At 30.8% G+C, this 17,607-nt stretch overlaps 1 protein-coding gene across 2 annotated transcripts; it reads left to right on the top strand.

Moving 5' to 3' along the window:
- The first annotated feature begins 13 nt into the window (after nt 1-13).
- On the top strand, nt 14-13,028 carry LOC139524488 (uncharacterized). 2 transcript variants are annotated; one of them, XM_071319282.1, is made up of 11 exons: nt 14-120; nt 4,120-4,207; nt 5,368-5,712; nt 6,518-6,802; nt 7,551-7,850; nt 8,295-8,375; nt 8,850-8,889; nt 9,242-9,327; nt 9,855-10,097; nt 10,572-10,706; nt 11,242-13,028. In XM_071319282.1, the coding sequence occupies exons 2-11, from the start codon at nt 4,153-4,155 to the stop codon at nt 12,297-12,299; spliced, it is 2,628 nt and encodes an 875-aa protein (XP_071175383.1). In that variant the 5' UTR covers nt 14-120; nt 4,120-4,152; the 3' UTR covers nt 12,300-13,028. The 2 variants fall into 2 exon arrangements, with proteins under 2 accessions (XP_071175383.1, XP_071175382.1); XM_071319281.1 differs by having other exon boundaries at nt 85-288.
- Nucleotides 13,029-17,607: the final 4,579 nt, after the last annotated feature.

Genomic DNA, 17,607 nt, shown 5'->3' with positions numbered 1-17,607 from the left:
AGCTTTCCAATCGATCACACAGAAGCTTTTAAATGATTAAGACATAAATGTCAAATAAAACGTCTTGAAGATCTTATCACCAGTGACTCAATGCTGTCGACAAAATACCCCAAAGTACAGGTAAATCATTTAACATCAACACGAAAACGGATCTTTAAAAAAACAAAGCTGCTTTTTTAATTCTCATAATGCAAGTAAAACAAAAAAGTAGTAATGTTATTGTGTGACATTGTATGATTCTTACCTACTTTCGTTTCACATGGAGGACTGACAAAAGATTTTATGCAGGTAATAGTTCCATTTCATGACTTTGTAAACAATCAATTTAAAACAATGTTGGACACGAGGTAGAGATGTATTACGAATTTTAATATTAATAGGGGCCACTAACAGTGACTAACATATGTACACAGTACCAACATATATTCAAAGCAGGTTTTGATTTCCAATTCATATATTGATTATAATTAATAATGCTTGAGAATTTCAGTGGTGACCAGTGGTCTGGTGGTTGAAAACAATATATTATATGTACCTGTATAAAGGATTTTTGTAGACATCCTATTTTGTCCAATCCCTTTGTTTAAATGGGTATCAGGTCCATTAATTTCGCCCTGGGTCTGTTCGTACTAATTGACTTTGGTGGATTGATAATAATAGAGACTTATAATACTTTTTGTTTTGATAAACTTTTTAGCTTAAGCCACACCAATTTGATAAATAGTTCTTTGAAATCAAGTTTGCAACAACAAAAAAAATCTACCGCTTCCGAATTTTTTTGGTCCACCTGCTGTTCCGTAATTAGTCTTGCCTTGAATGTTTTTTATTCACTGACGCTTTCGTTTTGCATATAATCAAATCTGGGTTCAAAGCACGTGTGATGAATGTGTGATCAATCAATAAAAAGTGAAAGGAAATATAAAAATATAAATGTCAAGCCATCAGTTGTTGTAGTTACCGCTCAATGCCGATGACAGGCAATCATTGAACAAACAGCTATCCGTTGTTCCTCATCATTTACATTCTAAGATATCTTCTATGAAGCCAAAAGGGTAAAGTCTGTCAATATTTCATGCAAACTGACAAATTCGACAACTGCCGTCGGCATCACCTATCATAGTCTGAAATTAGTCTGACGTCCAACGGCTGTTTTGCCAGACAAGCTGGGGCTGGCTGGGGCTTGTCTGGAAAAACAGCCGTTGGACATCAGAGTAATTTCGGACTACACCTATCAATGTTGGCACTGACATGGTAATTTTGTGTTGGGAGAGTTAAACTGTAAATTTGTGAATTTTGAAATAGATAGAAGAACACCCTCCGATCCAAACAATAATTTAAAAGACTTACCAACAGGTCCCCCTATAAAAATGTGTTTTTAGTGTTAATGAAAAAAAACCAATAAAACTTCCTAAAAAACCTTAACAAAAATCGTGTGAACAGGGCAAGGAGAAATTGCCAGAGAAACTGTTGTGTGACCTTATTGACCTGGCTAGTACTATAGATTGTTGTGTTCTTCAGATATTTTAGAATCAGGGACAATTGTGCAGAATAAACTTTAAAATACTTTGTGGTATATAGACCACATCCATGAAAGACTGCAATTTACTGTGAAATATGTCAAAATCCTACTATCAAAATAAAATCTATCCGATATTAAAAACAAATTCATTCCCAGAGTGCATCTTACAATTCACAGTATTAGCTAGTTTTGATGAGAACACATATATCCTTCTGCTTGTCTTTTAGTTTCCAAGCACAGCTCTTAATATAACAATAAGGAAATGTGGTTAATTGCCAATAAGACAACTATCCACCAAAATTCAAAAGAAGTAGATGTAAACAATTATAGCAAATATAGGGCGAATAGGTTCTTGGGCGAACATGAATCAGGGTGATTGCACCCAGATGCGTTTAAATGTACAATGTACAGTTGATATTTGAACAATGATATATTTTGAATTGAGAAAAATGGATATAAGCAATAACATATCCTATTACCATGATTATTCCTTCACACATGACCTTATTAAAAATTCACAGGATTAATTTTCATTCCTTTTCAAGAATTAAGACGCTTAGTCTTGATCTTGATCTTGATTATAAAATGTCACATCCTTGGACATTACTACATATGCTTATATCTGTCAGCATTTATAACTTTCCTACTTCTTGGGACTCCCCTTACAATTTCTATGAACAAGGTAGCTGGTTCTATCACTAAATGCATCTTGGCAATACATTGTAGCTGAAGTTGGAAAGCTCCAATCTTGAATTGTATTTTTTGGGAAGCTGAATTTCAAAAAGTGGATTGTAGTCTTCATGTCTATCCAAGCTTCTTATGAATCTTAGAGTTAATTGCATGAAAAATCTTGATGTAGTATTTGTAATTAATTGATTAAAAACTGCAGTAACTGTTATAATAGTTCAGGTTCAAACATTCAATGATCAAAATTGTTATAGAATATAAGCCATATCAAAAATGGAAGCAAGGTCATTGACTTAAAAATATTGGGGTTGGGTCACTGACTTAAAAATATTGGGGTTTGTCTAAACCCTACCTGAAGGTTGAGACAGTGGGTATACAAATGTAGGTAGGTAAACATTTTCTAGGTACAAAGACACATGTAGGATTTGGGCAAACAAACATAAAGTAACATACAAATATAAATATTCTTTTTTATGGACCCATATACATGCATGTAACATCAAAACAAAAAAGGGCATAATAGATCAATCAAACTCATCTACTGCAGTCTGTGCCAAACTGTTTTAGGGTTTGTCTGACTGAAAGTGAAGTTTGTACTTTTCTACTATATACATATATTCAACCAAAATGTCTTCAAAATTTCTGTTTGTCCGAATGATTTTTTGTCTGACATTTTGTCAGTCAGACAGAGTTTGGGATTCACTGCTACTGTAAGGCTGACTTTAAGTTAGGGAGCTGTATTTTTATTTATTGTACAAACAACTAAATCATAAACAGAGAAATTCACTCAGAATACTGAAAATTCAGAAATTATTGCGTGCATTTATATTATTATTGCGATTTTGCCAGTTTAGACATAAATGCGATTTTAATTTTTACAATTTTGAGATAAATCCTGTTTAATTCATATAAAATATTTCAAAATGCGAGTTTTAATTATTGTGTTTACAACTCTGTCACATTTTAAGCAATAATAAAAACCTCGCAATAATTTCTGAATTTACAGTATACAATGAAAACAAAAGTAGTTGAGTTTCTGGAAGGTCAGAATTGAGAATGAAGATGTATTTTTAAGATTGACAGCAAAAACACAACAAAAACAGGGAAAGGGTTGAGAAATTGTCCTTTTGCTAGAAACTAGATATGAAAGTGAAATAGGGAGATTTGTATCTTGAAAGGAATTTACCTCAGGCAACTGATATTTAGGGGTAAAATTTTTAAAGTTCTCATCACAATCCATCCTACCTGACATGCATGCCATAATTTATTTGTCTACAGGAATAAAGCTTTATATTGTGTAGATGTTTTCTTTAAAACAAAAAACCAACTGTACCTCTACTATCCAAACATTTATAGTCTGTTATTTAAAAAAAAACATGTTCCCTACTGTTGTTAATCAAACAGTTTTCATGGATTAGATGTTGGGGTGCAAGTTTAGAATTGATGTAGACACTATTGTGCTATTTGTCTGAACAGTAATCAAGCCCTAGTTATGAAGAAAACGATAAACCAAAGAAACAGTACTTCAATCGTTGTTCTTAATCAAGTTGCAGGCATCTTCACCTCCAACACATCAAAATGTTTGGTCTTATATTGCACAAAATATTTGGGAAATTAAAATCTAAGAAGTTGGTCACCTTCGCTTCAGTCATAAGGGAATTAATAACACATTCTTATGGAACATTAACTATTTCTAGACGTAACCCTGCAGAATGATGATTCTGAAAGTGCTTGAAGCTTTAATACAGCATGGATACAGGTGAGCCTAGCTTTTATGTGGTAAATGATGTCATAAAGGTGTGTGAAACTAACAATCTTCTGCTGAATAGCATGAATCGAGAAGTAGCCTATTGTGGTTAATTGTTCTCAATTGTAACATTTGAATTTTATTATGTTTTTTTTAATTATTACAGATTAACTATGGTTCCTGGAGATGAAAGCTAAGAATGGCTACACTATTACTGGTATCCTTTTTACTGGGTTTTGTATTCACAAGTACAGGTAAATATACCAACAATCAAAAGTATATAAAAAATGTATTGTATACAGTCATTACAGTATGTTATCATTAGATAAAATATGTGAAACAAAAAATATTATGTAATCCATAATCATTCCTATAGTGATTTGAAATAGCAATTTTCATATTAACGAAAGGCCATACAAAATAGCAATCTGAGGATTTCATCAAATTAGTATTGAATTATAATTAATACACTCAGTGTCTGTACTAATCATGCTAAAGTTGAAAAAAAATAAGAGTTAACATTGGGAATATTTTATTACAAGTATGTACTATATAGAAATATGTGTAACAAAAAATATCATGTAATCTTAAATCATTCCTAAAGTGATTTGAATTTAGAGTATTCAATTTTACATTACCAAATTAAGGTCATAAAAACTTAATCAGACTTTATAAGGATTTCATCTAAATGGTGATCTTATCAATTAATCAGCTCGTATGGATCTACAGTTTTGTACAAGTAGCAGTTACATACATAGAGAAATAATCCATTTGTATATTTTTCGTAGGTTTAAAGTTCATTTAATTACTTATTACATAATGTTTGTAAATATTTTAAAACCAAAGAATAATATTTAGTGTGGTTAAATTTTATCTAGCAAAACTTAATGGTCAAATTGATTACTTGTTTGCTGTTTTATGACCACCATATAATTTATAATTTACCAATTACCTTGTTGTAAAACAATGTATTAAGTTATATAACATCACACTTGGGAACTTCCAAATAGTATTTATAACCATAATATAGGTCAGTGTATGGCAAATGACTAAAAATAAACAACATCAACAAGAAGAAATATGGGATATTTTTCATTGGATCGATCAGACACACAATAAAACAAGATAAACATCTAAAGGAAAACATCAATGCCTTTGACAATAGACTTTGTCTATACCATATGTCAGCTAGGCTCTTCTTTGTCCCGAGTTAATAATAGTTATGAAGTAGTTTTAGAGAGACTCAATGTTTCTGTTCAACAGATTGGTCTTTGATAATGATTTTTCCATTTGTTATATAGGTTTAAAATTTTGATTTTGACATTTTATTAATGACTCGGTTTTGAATTTCCATTCGATTTGGGTATTTTTGTTATTTTACCTTTTGACTAATATGTTATGTTTTCTTTTCCAGCAAATTCCATTTCACATCTCTCAACTGTACAGAAGTCTGTTCCAAAGATCTCATTCTATCCATGTGTAATACCAACTGTTGACAAACTCCAGTTTTGTTGTGTAACAGAGAATATCCACACGGCCACTGTCCACTTCTACAGAGAGAGTTCCGACATTGGCACTGTACACCATCCTTGTGATGTAGTCAACCTGTACCCCAAATACAATGTATCTTGTAAGTCTGTTGGCACGACAACTGTGATGTATTTGGATGTCTTCGGGTTTAATCATCAGACAGACCCTACGTTATTTGGCTGTCGGTATTATGGGAAGTCAGCAGGATATAATCTGTTCTCATCTCACAGTAAGTTGATAAGTAAAAGTTAAATTTCATTTGAATAAAATTAGAATAAAATTGAGTATGGAAATGGGGAAAGTGTCAAAGAGACAACAACCCAACCAAAGAGCAGAAACCAGCCTTAGAAGTAATATACATTAGAAAGTCAAGCTTGATTGACCAGTTTTAGAAATATATTGGATTGACCAATACCATGGTATTTCAGCATACACACCTGCAATTGACATTAACATATGGCAACATGGTATGATTTTCAATGAAGTTCACTAAATCTAATGAAGTCCACATGATGATTGATAGCAGATATATTCTAAAACCATTTCACAAGTCAAATGATTGCAGGTGTATACAACGTTACGTATTCTAAAACAAGCAATGGAGGTGTTGTAAGGCAAGAATGATTTTTTTTCTGTTACATATAACTGAATCTTCTTATTTTACTACCCACTTGAATTTTTTTCTGAACCTATAAGGAATTAAAAAAATCCCAAATTGTTTGTGACCTTTCAAAATTAGATGTATTATTGGTTGTAACTATTTTAGTAAAATGATATCAACTGCATTTCAAGCTGAAATTTGATGACAAAAGAAATGTGTTAAGCTTTGAATTTCCTCAGCCATTCTACTTGGTTATAGAATTAAAAACATTTCATTCAATGCTGGAGCCAATACATATTGAAGTTATTCCTAGTCATTTAATAGCAATGTGTCACAGTAAACATTGTAAAATGAAACAAAAATCTTCAATGATACCAGATGCTGTTCTTTTGTTGGTACTTATATATTAAATCTCTTTTATTTTTGTTTACAGTTTTAACAGAAAATAAAGGTTACAAGTTCACTAATATTACCCAGAATTCTACTTTAACATGGAACCAGACAAACAACAATTTTAAAATTGTCAATCCAGCAGGGGAGATAATCATACGAAAACAGAATTCAGTGATTACTGTTATTGGAAATAAATCAAAAATAAGTTACACTAATGATGTGGGAAATTTCTCATTAATTTTATATAATACTAAAAAAGAAGACAATGGAACTTACGTTTATGTTACCAATAGCAAAAGAAGTGGGATAACTCTAGTTGTTCTAGGTAAGTTGTTTGTCTCAAATATTTGAGGTAAAAGAAGCAAGACTTGGGTGTGCTGTTTCAAGTAGCAACAATGTATTGTTTTTTGTTTGTTTATTACATCTGGTTAAGGGAACCACAATTGGTAGATCAATAATATTTAGTTATGCAGTTGTATTAGCATTTGCATAGATCATTGACTATGACACTTTTGCATACCAGTAATTTACATGTAAAAACAATGATTGAATCATTGTATCTACAAAAAATGTAGGTCAGTTTAAATGTATTAAAGTATAAGCATTTTCTCATTTCTATAGCTCTAAGTTAAAATTAGCCCTGCACCTTCAGTCATGGTTCATTGACTTGTTTACATGTTAAAGTAATGCCATTTTAATTTCAACATTTGAATTATGCTACCAAAATTTCATGAATGCTAATTATTTTATATCTTTCATAGAATTATAAGTCAGCATGAGGTAAATAAAAAGGAAAAAATATGACCTACTATCAAATTTATATACCTATAGTAGAAATCAAATCTGCCAGACTTTAGTTCATACAAATACCTATTGTAATTGTAATGATTATCATTATTACTATTCATAAAAACATGACATTTTCTTCTGTTTATGTTATTGCACAGATAATCTATAAAATAATTAGGTTTTTTTTCTCTTGAAAATGTAGTTACGGTAAAAGGAAAGCTTTTTGGAAATATGGCTGTAAACGTGACATATATCTTTATTAAATCCTACTGCCTTTTTTTCAGATAAACTTGATTTACCAATTATACAGAATATTACCACCAGTCTATCATCAGGTAAAATATGGGCCAATATGAGCTGTAAAGCGGAACAGAAATCAGGTGCACCTTTATTCTACAGACCAACTTTTGAAGTATTATGGAAATATCCCGTCGATGCCAGATATGGTGTTATTCAGAATGGATCAAATTTGATCCTAGAGGAAGTTGATTGCAGCTCAGAATATTCCCAGCCTTTATTCTGCTCTGTCCGTGAATTAAAGGGAAGCTACTCAGACAGTCAACACTTTTATCCGCACACTCTCTGTAAGTCATCTGCAATGTATCTCTGGGTCATAGAATTTAAATCTAGCAGAAGATGATGTTGATGTGTATTCTGTATTGAAATTTGATGGCAATTAAAATTGCCTTGCCTTTTGATGATTTTTTCTAGATCAAAATTTTGAGAATAGATCAGTTTAAAAATTTTATGATATACAACAGAATTAACAAAGTATTGATAATTGGATGGTGAAAATTGCAAGAAAATATGTCTATTAAAGGCAATAATATGTCTATGTCATATAGGTTGTGTAACTATCCTTTTCTTAGTACTAGCTATATATATATATATAGGCTTTCAGATATAATCAAATATTAAACAAGCTAGCTCACAAATAACAGTCTGACTTTCCATGAACTTGTCTTTATTCTTACTCTTAAATATGTGAAAAATACCATATTTAAAGATTTATACCTTTGTTTATTCAGGTACATACAAGCCTGTTACAGTTCCACCGCCCTCTGAAGATGAGAAAAATGGTGGACTCATTGCAGGAGTTGTTATTCTTTGTAAGTTTTGAAATAAAATTTGGATGCGAATTTTGTCCTGAAAAGGAATCAAAAAGATTGCAAACCTGAAAATGTTAATCTACATATTATTTAATAAGATTCAGTATTAGATCATGTAGATTGTCTTCAAACTATTTACAGAAGTCTTTTTATTGCTGACATGATCAACTAACCATCCTTCCGAAAACTAGAAGGCAATACAAAATATTCAAATTCAAATTGAGATCTTAATTAACATGCATAACCTGCTCCATCCTTAGTTGTCTCTAGAAAGCTAAAAGAATGAAATAATACTATATACCAGTAAAAATAATGTAGCAACAGTATACACAAGTCCTTGGAGGACAAAAACCACTTGCCATAAATGTAAAGGATTTAGGTAACTATATACATTTATAACAGGGTAAAATTGCTTGTTTCATTTAGAAAATTTCAGTTTGGTAATGGAAGTAAATGAATCCTTTGGTATTTCAGCTCTCCTGTGTGCAGTTTTACTCATTATAGCCTACTGTGGGTAAGTGTTTACTATAGTTGGTACCTTGGTTGACTATAGTCTCATGTGTTGTGGTGCATTTTTGTTGTTTTTAAAATATTTAAGCTAGTCTTAGTTCAATGGACATAAAGGATGAAAAAGAGAGGAGAAAGATAACAAAGGGATATTTAAACTCATAAGTCAAAATCAAACTGATAACATCAACAATTTTAAAAAATCTTGACAAAAATTGGTCTATTCCTCATTTTTAGATGTTTAAACTTCAACTTAAAACAGTATTAATCATTGTTAATCTAGATATGATTTACTTGATAAAAACAGGATCAATAAACCAAATTTCCTTACCTCACCTTCTCTTATAATTATTTTACAGAAAAGATAAAGTAAAAAAATGTTGCCGTAGTATGTGTGGATTATGTAGACGAAGTCCATTTTGTATTTGTAGAAAATGCATGAAAGGTATGTTACTTATATGTGTGGATTAATTATTGTAGATTGAGCAAAACTTGCACTTTTCGTGTATATTAAATTTCATGGTAATCTCTGCATAAAAAGCCAATAGAAAATTTGTCATCCTTTGAACATTTGAATTCACCTGAAAAATAGGTATCCAACCAATAATAATGAATCTACAGTATACTCCTTTCCACTCACAAAATAGGAGTTTGTCTTTATGCTTGGCCACTGTAAGAATTTCTACCTCAGGCCAATAGAATTCATAAAATATTTTCTAAAGAACAACTTTCTTTTTTGTCAGCAGCTTTGCAATGATGAGTGTTAAAGATGTGAACACTAAACTAATCAGTCAAACATATACTTCCTGGTTTCAAATATAATCTGAATAATGAGAGCATTCTTGTTCTGGAAAGTAAAAAAAACAAAACCATGCCTACAGTGCATCAACTTACTATCAATAAATCAAAATGTGAAAAAATAACATCTTTATAGACAACATGTATACCTATCAATTAATTTATCTTTTTCAGATGGCCTTGACTTTGACATTCATGAGCCTCGTTTTCAGATGCCACATGGTGATTTTGGTAGACATGATGATCTTGACTGGAGACAGATCCTAGATCTGTATTCTGGAGATCATCCACCAACCGTCCCTCCACCGAGACCAATGTTATCCACCCCACGACCAGACCAATATCTCCCACCACCAAGACCAGAGGCTCTACAAGGGACGTCATCATCTGATAATACAGTAACATTTGAAAATGATGGTAAGAAACTTGTTAGATGCAATATGTTTATCATTTTTGCTTTTTAAGAAATACATAAAAGGAAAAATTTAATATTTTTAAAATTAAATAGATTCAACGCAATTATTATTAATAGTAATTGATCCATGATGTTTGGTTTGTACAGTAAATGTATCATGATTAGTTTCATACTATGTTTTGAGTTTGTTCTGCATACCAAACTTGTTTACCTCAGTTTTCAACAATCCTAGGTATATAATAATGATATATTTGATATTCACCATGAAGTGAATTATACTGATAAAATTTGATTTTTGATTAAGCTTACTTACTTTTTTACTAATTATCATTTGATTATGACATTTGACATTCGTTCTTGTGTCATGCAAAATGTTGAACAGTTTTAAGTTTTTAATGTGAATTGATTCAATGTTATATTGGTATGATTTATATATGTGAATACATTTGTATGTATAGAACTGTTTTTGGTTTTAGAAAGTGGTATTGATAATCCTGATTTCCAGGATGATGAAGAAACAGTAAATGGTGATGACATTACTGTGTCTGATGTTAGTACTTTAGGGGCCACAGGGGTGGACCATTCAACACTTGTAAGAGAAGTGGAGACATGTAAGTTTATTATAATATTTTACATTTAAACATAGAAAAGTTGTTTATGAATCTTGTAAATGCAAAGTTGCTGGATAATGGCCATGGTAATAACTTGATTGTAGCTAAATTCTTCTTTAAAGTAAGAATTTTAAGTTTTAACTGTCGTACATTGATATTTCATTGCCTATATATGTGTGAAAAATATATCACCAAATATTCAGATAGCTGAATACTTCTTACATTGATTTGATTCTAAAAGTGCCATTTAAACCATTTATTATATAACTCTTTTTTGAAATAAAAATTGTAAAAAATTGTAAGTACTTGTGTCATCTCTGATCAATGTTCCTTCAGTTTTAAAGTTAGATATTCAAATAACAAAGCAACAACTTCCAACATTGACTATCGATTCTAATAAATTCTACACAGTTTAATAGTTAGCAGACTATAAATATAATAGTAAATCAGATGATCCCTTTGCTGATGCAAGGGTTCCTGACAATCATAAGATTTTTTTTAGTACTAACATTATTATCTTAATATCTTTTAACAGGTTTATCTCATTTAAAGAAGCTGTTGAATTCTACTGAGAACCAGGTTCAAGTGAGAAGAGACAACATCATAGAAGATCTCATCAATATTTACACTGATCCCACAATCCTTCAGTCCTATTTACATATCAACGTTTTGGGTGAACCTGGGTCTGACTGGGGTGGGGTCAGCAGGGATATATTTACCTCGTTCTGGAATGAAGCGACCGCATTGTATTTCAAAGGTAATGATGTACATGTGCCTTATTTACCTCCACATAAAATGGAGGAGGAGAGAAACTTTCTGTTGATGGGGCGCATCCTTGCTCACAGTACTGCAATTCTTGGCTATATTCCAATATCAATTTGTAAAAGTTGTATGATGGTGACAATATTTAATACAACTCATATTGAATCCAATACTTTATTGGAAGATTTTCTGCTGTTTGTTGATCTCAAAGATAGAAACCTAATCCAAAGTGCTTTAAATGACTTCTCTGGTTTATCTGAAGACCAAAAAGAGGATCTCCAGAATTTGTTTTACCAGTTTGAAATGGGCTGTATACTTAAAGAAGAGACTTTCCGGGACCAGCTGTTAAATATGGCAAGAAATGAACTTGTTTTAAAACCACGATCTCTTTGTGAAAAGTTACGACTAGGAATTCCAGAAGTGCATTTTGATCAATTTTGGTCACAGATGACAATAGATCATATCAGCATACTTCATGCGAGGTTAAAACCAACACCTGAAAAAGTTGTCAAATGTTTGAAATTAGCTGAACCATTGAGGCTACTAGACATGAAAAGAAGAAAAGTTTTCCAGTACTTTAAAGATTTCATTGAACAGCTTGGAGACGAAGATTTACAAAAATTTCTACAATTTATCACTGGACAAAATTGTGTGCCTAAACATACAATCTCCGTCCAATTTTCTAATCTAAGTGGTGCTGAAAGGAGACCAGTAGCACATACATGTGGCTACTTGATTGAAATTCCTGAAGCGTATGACAATTACGCTGATTTTGAAACAGAATTTAGGAATGTGTTACAGTCAGACATTTTGAGATTTGATGTGCAGTAAATTTAAAATTGTTCTGTGTGATTTAATTTATTTGAGTTGTTTTGTGTAATCACTATCGCAGCATATAATGCTATTCCACTGTTTTATCATCACATCATAATGTATAGTCCGTCCAGATCAAGTCATCACAAGAGTTTATAGTAAAGACCATTATAAATTTTGATTGAGAGAAAATTTTCTTTTCTACCTCAATATATTTTTAGAAACCCTAACTTAAGTCAGGTGCAATTAATTTTTTATTACGATTGATGCTCAAATAAACACAAGCAATTCAAAATTTATATATTTTTTTTTACCAAAAAGTTGATTTTATATTTGATAGTTAAATTGCTTGTTAGGAGAAGTGATATGGATTTTTCATTTTAAATTCAGCATGATAAGAGATATTGTCTTGAGGAAATGATAAAATTTTTCTCTTGCTTACTTTTTCAGAAGCATTTGTATAATTTGCAGGTGTAAGGTTGACTTTCTGTTTGAGATGTTTGTCAAAAGAATTTGGTTCACATCAAGTGTAATGAATTTGTTAATAAATCTAATGAATATAAACTTTTTTCTATTCCTAGAATGTCAATTTTATAGAAAGAACATAATTTTTTCTGGCAATGAATTGCACAAAAGTGCATGTGTTGTAATGTTTTTGTTTTTGCACAATTTTAACATATAGCTACTAGTGAATCGTTGTTTTAGTGATGTCACACCTGTATGTGCTTCAATTACATGGTGTTAAAAGTTATGTTTTTATGCATGCTTTGATAAACACATTGTCTGTCTTGGCCTTTACATAGTTACACTCATCCTTTTCTTTATCATATCAGTTAAAAAAATGTTTGTTTCACCTATCATGATCTTTTGTATTCACATCCTTTGAAAAGTTCAAACCCTTTATCAATCAATTTTAATGAAAATTGTGATTGACATTTTCTGACCAGAGATGTCATCAAGAATATATAACTTTATCTATCTGAAAAAGCGAGTAATATTTTTAGACAATCCCAAATTATTTGTACATCTTTGTTAGTGTATCTGTGATAATATTTCTGTTTTTTGTTTTTAAAATATTTCCATATGATTTTTACTACTGACAATTTTAAATTGAATAGAAGATGCATATTCTGATTATAAAAAATTAAATATTTTGGATCAATGGTTAAATTATCTCCCCTTTCTTTGCTTGATCTGAAACTATGGCTAAAACCAGTATTTTTTGGGGCCCATTATATCATGCTGTTCATTGTGAGCCAGGCCTCCGTGTTGAAGGCCTTACTTTAACCTATAATGATTTACTTTTACACATAGTGACTTGGATGGAGAATGGTCTCGTTGACACTCTTAACACATCTTCTTATATCTACTTGCATTTTGTAGAGAAGATAGAAGTTAGAATAAATATCCATAGAATAAACAAAAGTAATGAAATATGTTTTATTTTGATTTATTATTATCACCTTGGGTTGTCTAAAAGATTCCCACAAAATTTGTATATAAAAATGCATTTGAAATGGCTTGTATGGCAATTGAGATCATTTTGAAATTAAAGTACATGTACTACATAAATATTTAATCATGTTGTTTATTAAAATTGTGATAAGTTAGTGATTTTATATTCTATTTAATTTTAATCCAATTGTTGAATATAACATTGTGACAAATAATGTTAAGGTTGTATATATAGATTTATCTGTAATGTTATGGGAAGTTTATTTGTAGATACAATGTGTTAATATAGATTTATTAGATTTGAAATGTTTAGTTTTTTTATAGAAAATTTTATCAAGATGTTGTGTACTAGTCATAAATTGGATTTACTTTGGAACTCTTTTCTAGACTTACTGTGAATGAACATGTCGAGTCCCAATACAAAGATTTGTCTCTGTATTACGTTTAAAACTAAATTCAAAGTAATTCTGTCTGATATTGATGAAATCTTTACCTATAATTGAAAACTGTCTGTAGTTTCAAATTTTTTTTCTAAATGATGTCAAGTGTTTGAGTTATTTAGAAATTTATGTGTGTAGCAGTAAATGATCTATTAATGATGTCAAAACAAAAATCAGTAGATCCAAACAAATCCATCAAAATCATATTTGAAGAATGAGAAATTTATATGAAATATAGAAAATGGGGACGTTTTGCCTTGTTTTACTGTGTTTTATTTAATTAATGGAAAATACCAAATTATATGTTTGTTGTGTCTATTTGAAAACAGAGTTTTAGATACATTGTGTGATATATGTCATTTAGTTGATTTTTACTACAACTCTTGATTCAGAAATCAGACATTTGATATTATCAGTTGTGATGGTATCTTAAATTTTTATTTAACTATAGCAATTTATGATATGTTCTATCTAAATAGTTGTGGTTGTGTTAACAAGTTGTTTTAGACCAATATGGTAGACAATGTTTTAGATTTTATTAATATTCGTCCTGAATATGCATGAAATATTTGCCACTGGACATTAAGCAACCAATAATATTTTATTAGTATGAATTTGAATTATTATTTTTTGGTTGTGACTTCATTGAAATTACATTCCTTAAACAATAGTTTCTCTTCTGAAAGAAAAGTAACACAGCATTTATAGACCTCTTTGCATTTGTAGATTTAAACAAAAATAGAATGTTTTAGTGCAATACTTTTCTGTCTCATCATTTAGTTATAGGAGATCAAGAAATAATTCTTGTATTAATTTACATCTATATCAAATCATTCCTCATTCTATGTTATAATCGGTGGTTTAAGTTTTGCTGTTAAAGAAATTTGTTCCTGAATTTTCACACAGATTTGTGTTGTTTTGCTTTTAGTTATGTGTGCCTGTGTGTAATTTTAATCAAATGTTGAGTGATTAATTTGGTATATGGGGTCCACTTCGTTTTACCCAGACATTTAACACTTGAATGAGATGTTATGAAGTCATTATTTTTTGTGTCATTTTCCATATGCTTTCATTAATGTATCCTGATTTACCATTGTTTGTCTCAGTAAACATGTTTTAAGGTAACATGTGCAATCACGTATGGTTGTTATCTTTTTCTTCATTTGGTCTCGAAAGGAGAGGTGTCTCATTGGCAATCTAACCACATCTTATTATTATATTGCATATAACTTGATTGATTTTTCTTTTACTTCATGACATTTTTTCCACATTCCAGAGTTACAAAAAATGATAAATCAGTATTTTTCTTTCCACCTTTGTTAAAAATAAGTTTGCATTCATCAACTTTTGTACCATATTTCCTTAAATAATTAATGAAAATGCAAATTTCCTTTGACAAGAAAATGTAGTTTTCATAGCACAAGAAAGGTACACACAAGTGCTTAGAGTGCACTTTCCGTTTCACCAATTAATTTCATTATAAATCACAACAGTGTGTGCCTTGTGATTTTGTTTTTATCATTTTTACAATTCATCACTACATATTGTGCCTTGTATTTTATGTGTTCACTCAAATGGTACTATAATGATATAAAGTCACACAGCAATCTCATATAGCAGCACCTGAGTAGAATTCACATTTCACTTCTGTTCACTTGATCCATTAAAAAAATATTTTTATTACAATTAGAGACAATTTTGATTATTGAGACACACAAGTGTTGAAACTCCTTCCTTGTTTTGCCATACAAATGAGCAAAACGCATACGTACTTGTTCTTATATTTACAAAATAAATGAACAGTCTATTTTACAATGATATATATTTTTCGATTACCTAGCATGAAAAGTAAAAGAGTAAAACACTTTATGATGGCTTCACAATCAAATTAGCCTGACAATAATATGTATATTTAATCCATGTAAGTGCAATTTCTCAAATACAAATGCTTGAAAGTAAAATTTATTGTAAATTGCACAATAAAGTGTTTGATAAATAGTTTGTAATTATATGTTTAGATATTAGAGCATCAACATGATAATGTTGAATGCTTCACTTGTTAATGGTTGTCTTTTTATACAATTGTATTTATTTGACTACATTGTGTAGATGTTTGAAAGAATTAAATGTTGCTTTTTAAAAACTTTTGACTTTTATGTTGTATTTATTATTGGTGAAAAAGAGGGGGATCATATAACATGCCCATGAAAGTATAATCAAACATATTGACACAAGAGACAACATAATTTACAAACCTTTCATAAATATTCTACTTGAGATTGAGAGTAACTATTTTGTACTTCTGAGATATCTGGATAGGTTAATATTTGAGATACTTTTGATTGTTGACATGTCATGCATGTTCAGGACGAGAATAAATGAACAGTAAATACAATAGATATGACATGTAATAGAGGCAGTCAAGGATAGGTCAGGTTAATTTAGACTGCCACTAGAAAATGATGGTATGTTGGATAGGGACAGTATTTTGCTTTGCTACAGACCACATCAGGATCGTCAAAGAGTTGTGCAATGTTTCCTAATGTGCAGAGAGCAAGGTACTCTCTCTACACAAGGTATCAGATTTAAAGTCTTCATTTTGACTGGACGTGGCTGCCTTCTTGTACATCCCACACAGACAAACAGACACCCCACTATGACAAGGACTTCACTGCTGTTCTGACAAAGATATGAGACCACAATTGCTTCCCCCTGTCATCCTTTGGGTAAACTACTCTAAAATCGGCAGACCATGGTGTGATAATATCATCTCGCCTCCTTGTGAGAACACACTTACTATTGTTTTTGTTTAGACTATAGGACAATGAACAATATCACAGTGACGTTAGTGATCACTTTAGTTCTAGAAAATATCCAGTCTTTCCAAACATCTATCGATATTTTAAGATTCATTAATTCGTTTTTTTCTTAAAACGTATGGTATAGTCCAAACAGACATGTTTCATTGTAGAAAAACAAAAACAAGACTATTTTTAACTAAAATTAAACAGTCAGGCTTTAAAAATACTCTTGGGATCTTAATGTTTATGGAATCAGGTATGATATCTGAAAAGCGTAGTCTCCATTATTACTGGTGACCTGAATATCGTCAATAACACTTCTCTACAAGATTTGTTATCTAGGAGCCCAATATTTTCTGAGCCGTTAATCCGTTTTTTGGAAACACATTTTGAATACTGATCGCAATAGACAAAATCAAGTAAAAAGAGACGTAGATACACTTTCCGAATGGTAGGCTGCGAGGTCGTTGATACAGATAAGTACTGAAAAAAACTGAATGGGTCTTTAAAAAATCATGCTTCATCTATCTTTCAAGACTTAATTGAAGCTAAATACCTGCCTGACAAATACGTTGTTGTCTCTGCAGATAAAGCACCGACCAAAATCTTTTTGTGCGTGAATCCTGTTAC

This window comes from Mytilus edulis, chromosome 5 (genome assembly GCF_963676685.1).
Source record: "Mytilus edulis chromosome 5, xbMytEdul2.2, whole genome shotgun sequence".
Classification (NCBI taxonomy): domain Eukaryota; kingdom Metazoa; phylum Mollusca; class Bivalvia; order Mytilida; family Mytilidae; genus Mytilus; species Mytilus edulis.
Note: the sequence above shows the minus strand (reverse complement) of the source record. Positions and strands in the feature narration are given on the sequence as shown.